General features: G+C 32.6%; 1 protein-coding gene and 1 pseudogene across 2 annotated transcripts; both read right to left on the minus strand.

Moving 5' to 3' along the window:
- Positions 1-966: 966 nt before the first annotated feature.
- LOC120217253 (regulator of nonsense transcripts UPF3-like) lies at positions 967-6,972 on the minus strand. 2 transcript variants are annotated; one of them, XM_039214441.1, is made up of 11 exons: positions 6,760-6,970; positions 6,093-6,199; positions 5,776-5,871; positions 5,544-5,642; positions 5,367-5,446; positions 4,867-4,947; positions 3,305-3,419; positions 2,136-2,236; positions 1,644-1,866; positions 1,391-1,538; positions 967-1,088 (listed from the first exon to the last, which is right to left on the minus strand). In XM_039214441.1, the coding sequence occupies exons 1-11, from the start codon at positions 6,897-6,899 to the stop codon at positions 1,049-1,051; spliced, it is 1,230 nt and encodes a 409-aa protein (XP_039070372.1). In that variant the 5' UTR covers positions 6,900-6,970; the 3' UTR covers positions 967-1,048. The 2 variants fall into 2 exon arrangements, with proteins under 2 accessions (XP_039070372.1, XP_039070371.1); XM_039214440.1 differs by having other exon boundaries at positions 1,391-1,866; positions 6,760-6,972.
- A 5,491-nt stretch (positions 6,973-12,463) lies between these two features.
- On the minus strand, positions 12,464-17,479 carry LOC120217311 (annotated as a pseudogene).
- Between the last annotated feature and the right edge of the window lie 884 nt (positions 17,480-18,363).

Here is an 18,363-nt window from a genome sequence, read left to right on the forward strand (position 1 = left end):
AGAATTTGAGTTTTTTAATATCAATATTTTAAAATCTTTTAAAAAAAATTCAAAAATATAAACCCAACATATAACCGTCTTTTTTAATGACCATTATTGCATATACACTTAAAAGAATAAAGAACATTACAACTACTTTGAGTGAAAAAAATCTTTAGCACTTAATATGACCAAAGATATAGTTTAAACACTTATTTTCTTCATTATGCAAAAAAAAAAAAGTACAAGCATTGCATCATCCACTAAGATAAGTTTGAAGTTTGAATTTCAACTTTTTTTTTCTTCCAAGCTAAGACCATTTTTCTTAAATATATATAAAAGACCAATATGATCCAAGCAAACTTAAAAACTCTTTGCATTGCATCATTCAATAAAACACTAAAGAAAAAAGAAAACCCCACAAGAACATCCAGTAGAATCTCCCCTTCCGGCAACACCACTGATTATCTGGCAATACACTTGATCCAATCACCTCTTTTTCCAACATAGACCACAGCGCATTTCGGACCAGGCAAGCAACCATCGGATTGCTCGCCAATGCTTTGCTCTTGAAAGTCGTCTAATAAGACGGCTAATACAGTACCAGGTAAAGGACTAATCAAGAACATATTCTGGAGAATACAACTATTGCAAACCCAACAAGGCAAATAGTGTGTTGTCTGCACACTTCATGGCAACATGGCAGAAGATGAGGACCCCGAAATTGGGTCGAAAGGGTTGTGATTCAAGACCCCTGTGAATCATATGAATTAGTTTCACAAACCCAGAAAGAAGATCGTGTTAGAAAATCTTAATGGAAATAAATACAAAACACTTACCGGTTCAAGTTTAGATTTTCTAAGAACCTGAGGATGATTTCTGAACCCACACTTGTTTCTGCAAGTCGATAGAGAAAAGAACATATGAACCAAAGGTGAACGAAAAGATGACAGATTCTGCTGCTGATTCATCATAGAATCAGCTCACCTCATGGGCTCCGGAGCTTGTAGCACCTCCTCTTTTGGAAGGCTTGCCCTCACTTGATATGATAGATCCATCATCTTTAATATTATGGGTAGCTGTGCCCCGACCAAATTGCCAATTGGAACCTGCATGAATGAGATCATCAATAAGACAATTCTAGTTCTGCTGTGTGTGACAGCAGTACTGAACCAATCAATTATGGATAGACTAAAAACATTTTTATAATGGAATATTACACCCGATGCTTCCATTAGCCAAGTCACATTTCATTTCTCCTTGGGTAACTAGAAGATCATAGGCAGAAAATGAGGTAAATTAGCTTCCCTCATTTCTTGGAAATTCAATAGAACAACGTGATATAAGAACTGTATCCAAAATCCATCCACACTTGCAAACACCAGATATTCATGTGAATAAGCATTAATACCTTCCATGGAACTGCGAGAAGAGACGGGGGGGTGTCAGACGCTCTTCACTAGATTGTGAAAAATCAGAACGATTAAGAGGGGCCCATACACCACGATCAGGTCTATCTTTATTTCTTGTACGTTTTTCATGCTTCTCGCTTCCAGAACCTGAACCATGAAGTTCCTTTTTGATGAACTTATCATCTGAAACTCTTTTAGTATCACCATCAGATTTCAATGCAGGCATTTCATTAGGAACATGACCATTCATACCCAATCGTGGATTAGTTGGCTGGGGAGGTTTTTTGACAGTGTCTGGACTCATGGCTTGAGTTTTCTGCTGAGGCTGGACTGCTGCTGAAGATTGATTTTGGCCTGCTTCGTTTCTCAAAAGTATGCTCCTTATTAACTTTCCACCGGCCTTGCGTCTTTGACCCTGTCTTGAAGCAGTTGAACCAGGTGTATTTGCTGCAGGAGATGATACACCCTCGGGCACCTGGGAATTTAGAAAAAGAAAACATAATTTGCATACGAAAAATTGAAAGAACCAATTCAAAAATCCACTCAATAATTAAATATAAAACGATACCCATCCCAGTACTATGTTGCTCGGACTTTTCATTTTTCATGAAAAATCTAACCATGCCCATGTCCGACACTTGAACCCGAGTCCAACTAACATAGTCCCAGTATATATAAAACTTAAATATATAATGGACACCATGAATGAGCAGAAATGAGACAAACTAAAGGCACATATCTTACATTAGGAGCCTCTCGGTCTTTTTGTTTAAGGAGAAGGATCTTTTTCTTGCCAGAGTCGGCAGCAAAAGTAATTCCAGTTACAGGACCATCAATGCCACAGACTGCAAGCAACTTATTATTAAGCAAAGATATGGGGAAAGGAAATACAGTGAAAAAAAAAGAAAAACTAAGAACCAAAACAACCCATATTTAATCTATTACAACTTCCAGTCAAATGAAGAAAATTCAAACCAAAGTTCAGAGAGAATAAACCATCAATTTAAACACGCACACATATGCACACACGATCAAAACTGAGTGCAAATAGAATGGCAAGGGGCTCTAGCTCTTATTCCAGTATAATAAATGATTATAAGAAAACAAAAGGTCAGCATTATTCACACCTTCACCGAGCAGCATCAAATATAGCGATGAGTTGTATTCTAAAGCATGAACTCAGGTTGACCTAAAGCTCTCCATCATGGGGGTTCCATTAAACAAAATTTCAATGTATTCCTTTTTTATGGCACTATAAGTAACTAGCAGCAGCATATCGGTATTACATGAGTCAGTTACATCTATAAAATGACATATAATGTCCCTGATCGCCAAGTAACAACAGAAGGATCATCACAGCTAACTTAAATGCAGAATAACAGGTGGCATTATGAAGGTCTACTGTTGTATTAATGAAATATCAATAAAATGAGGTACTCTTTTTCTCCTTCCGCTAGTTGTCCCTTTCCTTTTGGTAAGGGTCAATTATGAAGGGGTTTTTAATGAGACCTCCAATTCTTATAAAAAAAAACAGGTGGCATTGGCATGATAGGTAAAGACTAAAGAGTACAAAAGTCTTTTTTCAGAAACATATTCAAATAGCTTCGCAATAAAACACATTCATGACAACAAGCTAAGCTTCCACGTTAACCATTTAATGAGATGGCTATTGGCGCAACGTATGAGGTTCATATTTACAGACGACTTTGAAGTTGAACACTCAGAGATTGATACGCACAAGAACAGCAGGAGTCATTTTTATGTGCAAAAAACTATAAATCACTAGGTTTTCTCGCCATAAATGTATTATGTATCTTGCAAATATTCACAGAGATAACACTAACAAGTCGGTATAAATGCTGACAAAGCTCTATGTGGATCATAACCTCTGCTAATACTGTTTAAACCCTCACCAGTTCCATTCTCTCTTATTTCTTTTGTGACAGAAGTCATTGATTGATCCTCTTGCTTGGATGCTACAAAAAAATTGGACTTTTTCGCACTTTTTGCGCTGTCTTTTAGAATATACTGTCAATCAAACAAGTTATATCAAATGAGAAAATAACAAACTAAACCACTTGAAAAATTGGATATGCACTCAGAGTAACACAAGATCATGGGAAAGGATCATTGAGAATTGCTTTATATGAAAGAGGCAATGAATATGATATCTAAGAATATCAAAACTTCATGCAAAATTTGATCCAACAATTTGTAAAATATTAAAAGCATCCTCCAAGAGTTCACCTAAAGATAGCACCCTACAGGTATTTACGAAGAAATTTGAAAGTGCTTCAAATTTCAGAAACCAGACTATTTAGACATCTTATTTGACCACAAGTGCCTCACTAAGGTGCATGCAAAACAAAAGCTAGAATGTCCGTTTGTTTCACGTAAAACGTTTTCCGGAAAATGTTTTCCTCATTTTCCAGTGTTTGCTTGGAGGAAAATTGGTTGGTCAACGTAAAACATTTTTCTGGTTAACAGAATTTCCTTTGTGTTTTCTGGAAAATGACTTACGATCTGATTTTCCGTAAGTCATTTTCCGAACTTTTCACTTCAAAGAATAAATACTCAAAATAAATTTATTTTATGAATTTAATATTAAAAAAATATTTTAATATCATTTTAATCAAAATATTAATTATTAAAATATTTAAAATATATTTATTAATATTTCTAATAATATAATATATTTTAATATTATAATAACCAATTATATTATAATATATATGAGATATTATATTATAATAATATATAATAAATTATTATTAAAATTTATATTATTTATTAATTTTATAGAAATAATATTATTAAAATTTTAATAATGAATAATATTATTTATATATTTAATATTAATATAATAATCTAATAATATTTTAATAAAGATATTTAAAATATACTAATTAATATTTTTAAAATATAATAAAACACTATTACTTCAATAAATAATTAATATAATTTATAATATATTTATTTCAATAAAATATAACAATATTAATATCTTTATTAATAAAATTATAAAAAATAACATTTTAATAATAAATACATTATTTTAATATTTTAAAAATAATAATATTAAGTTTTATGATAAATAATATTATTTATTGTATTTAATATTTGTAATAAATAATTTTAAAAAAATTCATCAACTAGTGGAAAAAGGGTTTAAATATCTTCCAAACATCGTAAAACGTTTTCCAGAAAATGTTTTTTCAGAAAATGTAATTCATTTTACGGAAAACGTTTTCAGTGAAACAAACGGACACAATATCAACTAAGAACAGAATTATAAAGCAGATGATCCAGATAAGCAGAAACTATGCTTTTGTACAAATAAAACGCCACCGATTCACCAGAACGGTGAGTTTATAAGAGAGGTCCACAATGCAAAGATCCTATTATCCAAGTACAAATTACCATATGCTCAAATATCCAGCAATAAAATACATAAGAAAGCTATTGAATTAGATACCTTTTTCTTCTCAGAGCTCTTGCTACTTGATCCAGACTTGCCAGCCATTTTTCTGCCATTCTTTCTTGTTGTTATTGACCCCTGTCAACAAAACAAACTAAAACGTGGTCACGGAAGGACTGCTTATTGATTCATTTTTGTTTCTTTTTCCTTTTTTCTGGGCCACAATTTTAAACATAAGAATCCCAAGGAAATAGTGACACATGGAAGCATTACTTAACATAATAGACTGCAGCATGTGTGACAGACATTTTGTGGACAATTCTGGTCACATTGGATTATAATAATTCAAATGGAACTTTAAAAGGAAACCATGCAACTACGATCAACAATATGCCCATCATATTTTAATAAAGTTGGATCACATAGATGCAAGCTCAGCGAGCTAAAAATATCAAAATAAGTAAATGCAAAATTGAAAGCACGATGACTTAAGGCCATATAATCAGGGGACAGAGCAACATCATGATACGAAATGCAGCTTTTCCAGGGTAAAGTACCTGAGTTCCACTCTTGGCAGCTCGCTTCTGACGCACAAATTCCATTAGTGGTGTAACAACAGGAGTTTCCTTGGGAGCACCTAAAAAAGAATAAAGCGGGCCAACCACATTCGTATTAGGGTGACAAAAAATCATAACTAGTGTTCACAGTTTTGTATTCCTTTTATCACAACAAACCAGATAGTTCAGCTTCTTTCCTCTCCAACTGAATCTCAGCACTAGGAAGATTCTCAACAGGTTTTGCAATCAATTTGAGAAATTCCAGATAATCAGGATCTAGTTTCATAAAAGAAAAAGAAGATTTAGCACAATATAGCAAGCTATAACTGACACTTCAATGTTAGTTCAAAAGGCTTCCATTAAATAATATGCCTAACAATGAACTCCGTTTTTTTTCAAAATAATGCACCTTTGAAAATGGTCCCTTCACGACCATCCTTTTTAGTGCTAGGCTTCGGTACTCGCTGTGAAGGAGCATATTCAACAATGGCCTTAAATTGAGTACCTGAAATAAGGGGAATCAAAATGAAAAATTAGGATAGAAGGGCCAACGGGTAAATTAAACTCAGAGACAAAAAAATTAACATATTGCAATCAAATTGAACAAATGCAAACAGTTGTATTTCACATATTTAGAAAGAATCCTATAAGCTGTCCTCTAAAACAAGAAAAAATGTGTCCGCAGTTTATAAGTCATAAAGAATCAGACATTTTAAACCTAAGTACCCTTCTCATTAACAAATACATGTCCGTCAAAGAACTCAGCAAACTCAAATACATCTTCCGGTCTCTTGAAGTTTATGTAAGCTCGAGAGTAGCTCTGTTGCTTATGGCTGCAAAGTAAGAACAAAAAAGAAAAAGATCCTAAGGATCAAAAGATGGAGTATAATGAAAACATAAATAAATAAAAGCATGTTCAAAAGAAATTATCAATAGAACTTCCAATACTTTCTTCACTTTCCATAACTTTCTATCATATCTTAGTTAAATCACATGTTCTTTCCCAAGCTTTCTAATATGACTAGCATTTGAATTGCAAATTATGATAATTTCTTTAAGTTTCATGCAGTTCTCCATTAAGCAAAGAAGCAAAACATCATTAAGAGAACCATATTCATGGCAAAACAAATACATTTTTAAAAAACTTGGCTCTCAAATTTTACTTTCAACTATTCTTCCAACCTAGCTTTTTTTTAACTCCAGAAGCTAAAGAACAATAATTTCTAAACCCCTTTCAAAAGCATAAATAAGAAACTCAACAGTGCAATCACAAATTCTGCTCCTTTTGATACCCTAGGAACTAAATTACAAAAACATGATGCAAACTAAATATAGAAAATTAAAGGGATATCAGAAATTGGGGGAGTAGAGATTAAAAATACGAAACCCTAACCTGGACTTGCCGAGACGGAAGGAGAACCAATTGTAACGATCAGAGAAACGTTCGTCGATTTGAGAAAAGAAAAACGATTGGGTAACTGACGGCGGAAAATGCCTTATCACCACTTTCGTTTTATGCAGCGGTTCCTTCATCTCGATTTTCTCTCTTCCCTCAAATTCTTCGTAAGGGATTCAATTTTCCAGTTTCGTAAAGAGTTCCATGTTCTCTTTTTCCAAGAAGTATTTTTCTTTTCCCTTTTTATAAATTTGTATTTTATTATGAAAATACTTAAAATTAATAACTGATTTATAGATAATCTTTAATAAAAAAATGTTTATGTATCCTAAATTATTTTATTATGAATTAATAGTGTTTCTTTTATTTATTTTTAAAAGTATTTATATTTAGTTTGTATTTGTTTAAATTTTTAATATTATATTTGTATACATTTATTTATTTTGAAGGTGTTCATATCCGATTCGTTTAGTATTTCTAATCATGTTTATTTAATGTTCACTATATGTCCGTTTAAATGTTCGTAAATATGTTCGTTTACATGTTCCTTTATTCGCACGAACCCTAGTAACCTCAGTGATAAATGAATTGTTGTTATTCTTTGAGGTATTGGGTTCGAACACTAGAAATGTCAAGGGTACAAGCTTTCAATGTAAAAAAGGTTGATAGTTATCTTTGAACAGATACTATCTTTTACCAATAAACGAGTTTACTCGTGAACATAAATAAACCGAACATACATATATGCGTATTCATTTATTTAATAAGTGAACATAAAAATTTTATTCATGTATGTTTATTTAATTTAATAAATAAACATAAACAAATGTTATACAAACAGTTCACGAACAATTTATTGAACGCGATGTTCATTTACACCCTTAATTGCCAATTTATTTTCGGTGCCTTTGTTTTGACTACTCTCCTGCATAAAATGACTATATTCATCATCTATGTATGATCATTGTGTTTTATTTTTATTTCTTTCAATGCTGTGGTTCTTAATGTTAAACGACTTTAATAAGTGAGTCTTAGGCTCTGCTTGGTATGAAGATGGAAATAAGTGAGAATGTTTTTTTTCCCTATGCTTAAACTACAAAACAAGAAAGTGATTATAAATTATCATCAATATATTTGTATACGATTAAAATTTATATATCAAATTATATATTTTATCAAATTCATATATATTTTGATATTTATCTACTTATTAATATATCTATTTATTTATATTTATATTTATATTTTCATTAAAAAATTAAAACTCAATTGACATATGTGTTGATTTGATATTTAAACAATTTATTAAATTGATGATATAGTATTTATCGGTCAAAATATTTACATCTTTAAATATCATATATCCCAATTTGATTAATTGTTGAAATTCAAGTATTTCATGGACCTCCGGAAAAAGTCTTATCATTTCATCAAGATATTGTAATACTTTTAGTTTTAGCCAATTCTGATTTATTAAGTTAATCTAACTCTCTTTTTCATAATATATATACACACACCTATTTAAAGTTTTTAATATTTAAATATAATAAAATAATAAAATTAATTTTCTTTTATTTTAAATGTTTTTAATCTTCTCTATCAATAATTTCTAGAACATGTTAAAAGTTATTAGTTGACGCCTCTTCTTCTTTAGATTGTGGATCCAATATCGATTAGTAATAAAATTGCATTTCCCCTTTTTATTCTCTAAATAGAAATTTATTAAAAGAAAAGTCTTTAATCTCAACTTTATTTGAAATTCATGTGGCTAAAATTGTGTAGCCACATGATGATGGATTAAAAAATCATCAACACAATCACCATAGTTGGATATGTCGAAAATCAAAGTTTGACCGAGAAAGTATTGATGTTGTGCTCTTTGCATTTCATTTTGCCTCATAAGCTCCAAAACTTTCCTATGCGAATTTGAATGCTTTGTGGACATAAATGTCGGATTTGTTGTCGATATTCAGGTACCAACCGATCTGAATTATACCTCACCCCGCACACGTTACATAATGTTTTCGGACCCATCGGTCCAGTTCTCCATTGTGGTGTTTTTTCTGACGCACAATGTAAACATTTCTACATGTCAACGATTTCAAATTTGGTTAACAAGTACATACAAAAGTACACTATGAAAAACAACTAAAACAACCTTGTACACTATACCTTGGACACTTTCTAAAGTGAGCAATTATAATCTATCAATTACTCATGGAAAATAGTACACCAAAAAATATAAACAATATCACAAACTTGTACATACAAGCTTCACACTTGGTCTTCCTCAACCTTTCCTCCACCTTCAACAATTTTGAACCATCACTTACATAACAATCTCTTTTGCATTTCAGCAATACTTGAGCAACCTTCAACTCTCGATTCTCTCTTAACATGTTATTTTTTGTCATAATTTCGAGAAGAACGTCCTTTTCATATTTGTCTACAACATATTCATCGATCCAACGAAAGAAGTTACATCCATTCTCCTGCATCACATTTCATAAAGTCCAGTTAAAACAAAAGAATTAACATTGAACCAATATGGACAACCAAATAATAAATCATTATCACAATTTTCAGAATAGTTAACATGAAGAAGAACTAACCTCGAACCAATTTGGGCAATCAAAGAATGACTGACCTTTGCTTAATTATTTTCTAGAAGTACGAATTATAACTTTCTTTCCACAATCTCAAAAAATTTCTCGACAGTTTCTTTCCTTTGAATTTGAAGAATATGATGACATTCTTTAAAACAATATAATAAAAACAAATTCAAAGCGAATAAGCAAAAATCCAAATGAAATCGAAAAGAACCCAATAAACAAATTCGTGAAAATACACAAATGAAGAACCCTAAAAACAAATTCGTGAAAATACACAAATAAAGAACCCTAAAAATAAATTCATGAAAATATCCAAATAAAGAATCCTAGAAACAAATTCGTCAAAATACTCAAATGAAATCGAAAAGAACACTTGTTTACCTAAATTTTCATAACACAAGCCTTGAAATGATTTCTAATAGGGGGAAATGCAATCCTCAGTTTTTTTCTAAAGAAAGCCTGTTGCAAGTAGGGGGAAAAGGAGAACGTTTAATCCACGTGGAAAATAGGAGGGAAATAGATAAAAATTAATAATAATTCGCCATATGTTAGATTGTTTGTGGTCATAGTGTCCCACGTCATCTTCCATGACGGAAATTGGTGTACTCGTTAATGGCAGAAAATACCATGTATTTAATTCTAATTTTAAAACATTATGTATGAAACTGAGAATTGGATATAATTCATGTATGAATGAGGTAATTAATAAAAAAAATCTATAATCAAACTTAAATTGATTTGAACCTGATAATGCATCGATTTCATTTGGTTCAATTTTACTCTCTTTTTTCTACAGATAAACAAATTTTACAATCATCTAAGAATAATAATGGAACTTGAGACTCGACTTTAGGGTGTAAATTATTATTCTTATATAAATTCATATAGCATGTGTATATATAATGTAAAACTTTGATTATTATTTCTTTCATAATATTTCTTAAATAAAGATAGACATCGACATTTATAAATATTGACCCATTATGTTGTAGGAAAACACATATTTAGATAAATAATATTAGAGAAATCGAATAAACGTTGTTATTTTTATTTTTTTGTTAACGTTTAAAAAAGAAATATTTTTTATTAATGTAATTAATTTTTTTTAATAGGTGAGTGGGGACTAATGAGCACGTGACAAAGGAGTTGGAGCCATTAGTTATCATGTGACTTTATTTTTTTCTAAAGCTTTAAATAAGCAGTGTGAAGCTAAACTCCACAATACTTAAATTATTTTTTTTTATAAATTTGAAATGATTATAAAATAATATTTTTTTATAAATAATTGATATCTCACGTCACCTGTAAATAAAATTGTTCAAAATAAAATCATCTATAAAAAATAACAATTTATTTTATCATTTAAATAATTCAATAAATTCGTAACTTTATTTTTTTGAAACAATTCTTGCCTAGAAAGAGAGCAAAAGAGAATTTTACTCCTAACGTACACCTAAGTGAAGAAAAATATCAATTGATAACTTTTAATCACGTTCTAATTGTTGATCACTTTTCTTTTAGAGAAAATAACTTCAGTGACCAAAAATGTCTTATAATATACGATTTTAATCATTTTTTTTAGATTTGTCAAAATGACCAACTAAATCGCAATGCGATCGATAATTCGCAACGCGATCCCCGGTATCGCAAATTAGTTTCCAGATTCGCAACGCGAACTTCGACTATCGCATTGCGATTTACATATTCGCATTGTGATAGTCTAAGTTCGCGTTGCGATTTTCCAAATTCGTTGCGATAGTCCAAGTTCGCGTTGCGATTTATTCCAAATTTATTGCGATAGTCCAAGTTCGCATTGCGATTTATTACAAATTCGTTGCGATAGTCCAAGTTCGTTGCAATAGTCGAAGTTCGTGTTGCGATTTTTTCCAAATTCGTTGCGATAGTCCAAAATCGCAACTACTGGTGGTATTGCATTTGTTTCTTAAAAATTTTCTCTAAAAATATAGTATTTGCGCGAACGTGTCGAAGACACGTATTACCACGACCACGACCACGACCACGAGACGGACGGCGGCGGCGGCGGCGCGCGAGAGTCCCCCTTGTTCTCTATCACTCAATAAGGAAGTGGGAAAGCCAAACATTAAATATATCATTCCCAATAGTGTTTCCAATACTATGTGGGATTGAGCATTACCAACAATTGTTTCCAATACTATGTGATTATTCAGGAAACAATTAACAATCATGCACCTTAAAACAACTGAATCAGCAACCAATTGCATTAGTATTATACGATTAAATATGTCATAATTAAAAATCAATCTACAATCAATCGCGATTATTGCAATTTTAAGCAAAACATTCAAAAAATATTGCATCACTCGCGAGAATAAAAAAAATTGTTATCGTGCAATTACAATCAATTGAAAATAAATTAGAATTGCATGAAAACTAAACGAACCACAAATACTTTTCATACAAATACTAAAGTCATTAACTATAATTTACAAATAATATCACTATTTAATGCTCAATCTCACATAGTATTGGGAACAAGTGTTGGTAATGCTTAATCCCACATAGTATTGGAAACACTATTGGGAATGGTATTTAAGGCTTAACTTTCTCACTTTCTTGTTGAGTGATAGAGAACAAGGGGGACTCTCGCGCGCCGCCGCCGCCGTCCGTCTCGTGGTCGTGGTCGTGGTCGTGGTAATAGTAATGGTAATGCTAATGGTAATACGTGTCTTCGACACGTCCGCGCGAATACTATCTTTTTAGAAAAAATTCTTAAGAAACAAATGTGAACTTCGACTATTTCAACGAACTATGGCAGCAAGTGCAAACTCATGTCACGTGATTGGCAGCCTTCGAACGTGACTCCTGTTCTAGGTCTGCCACCTTTGATATATTTGTGGAAGTCCCCTTGAAAAATAGCGTGATTGAAGGTCTTTGTGAAACTCGAGTAGATACTTGCTCTATACATAAAATAGTAATATGCTGCCAAGCTTTATGAAACACCTAACAAGTAACAGCAAAATATTATTTCTTGCAAGCATTTCAAGCGTTTTACAAAATATTGAGCAATGAACTACAACCACCTGAAATAAGATTACATATTTGCCACTTCAGGTTTTTGACAGGTATTCGGACTGGGAAATATCTTTAGCTTCTATCTTTTCACAATATATGAAATCCTTTCGAGTAAATATCAAAGCAGTGCATATATCGAAGAAAAGATCTAAAACAATTACAACAATCTACAACAGTACAGTTAGGCTCACCATTTTTGTCCATCAATATTCCAGACAAGACCAAGAGGAGACCATAAATAACATCCTTATCCACAACATCATTGCTTAATGCAGATAAACCATCCAATAGCATTGGAATGATCTACGTAAATAAATTTTGATTAGTGTAGTAATAAACAACTTTCTCAAAGTGTTTAATATATCTGAGAAAACCAAAATCTTTTAATAGCGAATTCCATTACTAACCTTCTTGGTGTCACTTAAGACAACAACTGGTGACTGGTGGTGTGTCTATAATAATATGTGCAGAAGCCTGGAACAGAAACCGCCTGAAATCAATCCAAATATTTAAATGTTTAAAGAAGATTGAAACGCATGCAGATGTGGTTATGATGTGACAAAGAAGCAAATAAATGATATTTAAGCTGTATCACTGCCGGATCTGTCGGCAAAATGTTGAGAAAGAACGAAAATCAATATCAATCAAACTCAGCTTCATAATTTGTTATTTAGTGGGCATAAATCATTCAAGCATGTACTAACGTGGACAAATTGAAGATGAGTACAAATATACACACTAATTAAACATACAAAACCTTAATGAAGAAAGATCATTTTACCTTGAGAGTGGTTCCAATTTCATAACTAGTGATTGCAAAATGGGCATTATTGTTGAGAAAAAACCGTTGCTTATAGAGAGGACGTATTACTGCATGGAATTCCGGATTTAAACACTGTTCAGAGTCACCCATAAGGATCTGAAATGCATCTGCTGCACTTTTCATCACAGGATGTAAATCAAGCTCATAATTGTTTTCGGAGACACCCTTTTCCTGATTAGAGATATCTGCTCTTCCACTTGTCTGTAAGCACTGTAAAAAAAGATCATAGCAATGTCAACTTTTTCATGGCCCCGCCGCATAAGCAAACCTTTTCCGATCCATGCAAGTCCCATAATGGCATGAATTTGAAGGGAGGTCAACTTTCCGGCACCATTACATAAATTATTTAAACTTGTGTCATGAACACCGATCATTTTGGTTTGAATATTAGAGGAACTATTCTTGTCGAAAATCCATAAACTTTAGTTAAGAATTATATCTATTGCTTCCTCCAAGGTACAATCAGTTGAAGTTTGTCCTCCAGTGGATTTTAGATCCAATTTATTAACCATAGAGCCCATGCTTGGGCTACTGCAACATTACCCTTGAGCAGGGCTGTCATGAACAGAGAAACTATCGCTCTTGCATTCGGAACATGGGTTTGAGGATGAACTGCTATAATCACAGCAGCAAAAAGTGAAAGAACCCATTCATCTCTACTGACTATTATCTACATCTTGTGCAATTTGAAACCTTTTTAGCTGGAACAGCTCCTCCGATGAAAAAGAAATGCTTGATAAAAGTATATTGTAACTCTTTTGCACAATTATGCTTTGCTTTTCCTCTGAATAACTTGCAACAGCAAGTTTCATTGCTTTTATCATCGCATCAAGAACTCCGGCCTTTAGAAAGAAAGAAAAAAGATTAGTGTTACGTAACCCCAAAGAACTGATGAGAAGCTCTAATATGCACTAAAAAAAAGCTTACTCTTTTGTTGGTTTCACTAGCATTGAAGACCATGCTACTCTCAATTTGGTTCCAAATATTAATAGCAAATTGCAATAGAACTTCTTCAAAACCCTTTCCACAACATATCCTGCATCCATGCCAATAATTATTTTGTACCAAAAAAAAGGAGGAAAGGGGGGATGAAGGACAAGAAGGAAACCATTTCCCAACCCCAAAATAAAAATAAATAAATAAGAGCAAGAATTTAAGGTAGAGTTATATACCATGGAATCACCTTATCAGAATAGCATTTCAAAAGGTGAGTTACAATTTCTGCCGAATTTGTACTTCCATGGACCTAAGCATACAGAAGGCAACATTGAGTTATGATATACAATCATATTTTCACGCTTGGAGAAAAATATGAAAGGTAAAAAAGTAACAGAAAAACAATCAGGGAAGGCTTATTAACGTGTTGTTTCAGTAAAGTCGGGTCCTGTTAAGCACCGTTAAAAGTCATGAACCATTCAACTATTGCCAGAAAACCATCTATAAAAAAATCTGAAGATGATGAACCATCATCTTCCAAAATAAGGATATTTGATTTGATGATCTTTCACATGATAGTTATATGATAAACAATAAATTATAGGCCACACATACGTAAACCTCATCTAAATTGGCATATATAGCTTATTCCAACCCTTGAACAACTTTCAGCATATAACTTCGCCCACTTGTGCCAATGTCTGAGAGTGCTTCCAGTCTGAGCAGAAATGGTACGCTAATATCACCCACAACAGCTAACGAAACAATTTTTTCAACAACAATGCCCATATAACTTGGTTCCTTTTCTGAGTCATGGTATCTTTCAACAAATGAGGCAATTTGCACCAGGGCTTTCAGTTCCAGTTTCCATAATAATGACTTGTCATGGTCCACATTGACAATTGACACAAATGTCACCAAGATCTTCTCAAACACAGTTTTCGATATCAGCAAATAGCCTCCAGGGAAGGTTGCCAAAATCAGCAATCCCTTTACTGCATGTTAAACCGAACCAAAATCAAGACAAAATAAATCAATGATTTTGATCTTGGTTTTACACAGCCAATAATTGCATAACATTATAGATAGTACAAATTAAATCATATGCTAAAATTTATAAAATTCTTCTAGGCTCTAAATATGTGTGGGTCTGAGTAATTTAAGTGGACAAAACCATGTTCAGTAAAATCAACCTTTAGCATTTGAAATATATGATAATTTACTTGCACTTCTATCACAAACCATAGTCAGTGGCTTTTACTAAAACCATGGGCAAAAAGATTGACAGGATCAAGAAATGCAATATGAACAATTCCACCAGAGGCAACACAAGTAGATATGCAAGCCTGTCGTGAAAACTTAAGATAAGCACAGAAATCGTATCTAAATCATTGTAAGACCAAAGAATTCACCTCGAAAGTACATATCAGCATCATGAGTATCTTCGCTGGTGCAAATGAAGGCAGAACAGAAAGACATAGTATGTGAAGGAGAAAAGTTTTGAAGCAAATACTTCCATTTTTCTTCTGTATGAGAAGATGCTGCTAGGACTGTTTCAGAACTAGCAATCAAATCTCTGCATACTGAAAGGAGCTCAATGCTAAGATAGAGAGCTCCATGATTACATCTTTTGGAAATCAAAGTACTCTCACCAGAATCTGGTTGTCCAGATGAGTTTCTAGAAGAAAGACCCAGAATATCCATCAATTGACCGAAGAAGCATTCAAAAACTCTATTGCATGACACTTGTGAAGCCTTAGCAGTAGTAGAAAGGATACGACCAACTGCATGTAGTCTCTGCTTGCTCTCTGAAGGAATTTCATGGTAATTCTCTTAACTAGATAGTGTGTTGAAGATCATGTTTATGTCTTCATCACCAACAATTAAATCCATAGACAATTTTGTATTTTGCACAATAAGCTTCAGTAAAAGACTTAGAGCCTCTGCTGCAATTTCAATTTTAGGAAGATCTAGTACTTCAAGGGATTCTGGAGTAAAAGATAAATCACTTTCAGATGAAGTAAATATTACTTCTTTTAATGAAGACCAGATAGCTTCAGCATGTTTTGCCATTCTGTCTACTCCATACTTCACTGCGCAATCAGTGAGATACCTCAAAGAATCAAGCTGCAAACAAACACTTAATGGTAAACAGATTTGACATTTAAAGAGACACTCCAATAGCCATAAAATGAAGATTATGATCGTCGAATTAGTTTCAAACAGAAAAAATATTTCATTTGCACTGACCTTTGCTGATGGAAGTGAAGAAGAAAGCTTCTCAAGTAGTAACGGGATGGCATATGGCTCAAAAAGAGTTGTCGATGAAAATGCTCGCTACAATGATAAAAAAAAGATCAACAAACAGACCAGACACATAACGCAAATTAAAATACTAATTTTATAAGAAAAGAAATAAGGTCATACAAAGCCGATTTTAGCAAACCTAAGGATTCAAATTACTTTCTAGTTGAGGTATTTTACGACATGATACACAAGATATTAACAGGGTGTAAAAAGTAAACTACTTTTAAAAAAATTAGGTGGCCAACCATGCTTATTGTACGACAAATAATGAGACCATCCTTTACGCTGGTGGGTACAAGTAATACAACTTAAACTACACAAAATATTTAAGAATGCCTCTATATTAAAAATGGTGATTTTATCCAAAAATCTAAAGCATGTTTCAATCATATGATTGCGTTGCCATACATTCTTTTTCTACTATTTACATGGGGTTAAATGTATTAAATAAATAAAAGAAGTAAATTGTATTTCCATTTTTCACTACAGAAAAAAGAAAATGTGCATATAGAAGAAATCAATTGTGATAATAGGAAAAAATAGAGAGAGGAGTGGTGTGGATGCCTTATTTGAAAGCAATATCAGAGAAGGAAGGCAATAAATATATCGAGGGCAGTAAATTAGAGTTTTATTTGTTTCCTCTATTACATTAGATCTTTCCTCTGCAACTTTAGTCTTGCTAGTCAAGATCCTATATGTTAGGGATCTTTATTTTATATCCAGTAGGACCTTTGTCATTAAAGGCCTATTAAAGGCTGCCAATATTGAATAAAGAAGACAAGCAATTACTCTATTAAGAAAAATGTTATTCGTAAAGGGGGTTCTGTCAAGGACGAATCTGCCTCTCTGATTAACCATACGTCAGAGCAGAAATTATTCGACGTCTAGACTAGTGACTAGATCCTACGCTAAGGCTCATAACAAGGAGCCTTAGATACACCATTTTTGAAGCTCCTCCTTTCTGTTCTGATAATTTACGTTTCATGGACTGATCAAAAGGTTGCTCCAAAAAGAAGTATTAAGAAGAAAATCAAAGCTTGTTGACATTTTGGAATCAGCAAAAATGAACATTAGCAGAAAAGGCAGATATAAACGGCAGAGGTATGCAATGTATATCAGGTAAAACAAAGTGAATATAGCAATGCATCTTTTCTCAGAACATGGTAATCAACCATCAACTACCACAAGACAACTTCAGAATTTTGGTAGAGTTTTGTATTCTACTGGAAGTCAAAAGTGCAAAACAGAATTCTTAACAATGGTAGCCTTATTTTGGACAAGAAATTAAAATGCATAACCTTCAAAAGAGAGAAGTTTCAGCAGAAGAATCACATACCATCAATGCTCTTGCGATATCATCCCTTTTAATATTCACATCTTCACCTTTTTAACTGAAGAACACAAGAAAGAGAACCACACACCACAAACCAAAGCCTCTTATCAGTACATATTCTAACAGATTTCATGCACGCACAGTATTTTACTTTCAGCACTAATCCGTGAGCTTATAGTTGCTTCCTTTTAAAATTCTATCCCAACGTAAAATAAAGGCTAATTTGAGTTTCAAAAGAACTGCTCATATTTAACTCTGACTAAAACATAGGGCAATAACTGAACTCCAGCTTTCATAGGGCTTGAAAATAAGAACAATAGTGATAAAAGTCGTGTATTCATTTAAAAATTAGAAAAAAAACAGGAACCAACATCAAGACATGAACCTTTTCTTAAATAAGGATCATTAGATTTAGGGCATTAACTTTCTCCAGCATTATTTAAATATAACATAATGTATCTCAGGGCAAACAGGAGAGCAATAGTGCGCTAGCTAGTTATCTTTAACAAGTATATAACAAATATGGCAACCATTCC

This window comes from Hibiscus syriacus, unplaced genomic scaffold (genome assembly GCF_006381635.1).
Source record: "Hibiscus syriacus cultivar Baekdansim isolate YM2019G1 unplaced genomic scaffold, ASM638163v2 tig00110186_pilon, whole genome shotgun sequence".
Taxonomy (NCBI): domain Eukaryota; kingdom Viridiplantae; phylum Streptophyta; class Magnoliopsida; order Malvales; family Malvaceae; genus Hibiscus; species Hibiscus syriacus.

Coding starts and splice junctions, on each gene's coding strand:
- LOC120217253 (XM_039214440.1), bottom strand. CDS start 6,899: ATGAAGGAACCGCTGCATAAAACGAAAGTGGTGATAAGGCATTTTCCG. Junction 5,872..6,092: donor TGTATTTGTTAATGAGAAGG/GTACTTAGGTTT, acceptor CCCTTATTTCAG/GTACTCAATTTAAGGCCATT. Junction 1,089..1,390: donor TTCTCGCAGTTCCATGGAAG/GTATTAATGCTT, acceptor TCATTCATGCAG/GTTCCAATTGGCAATTTGGT.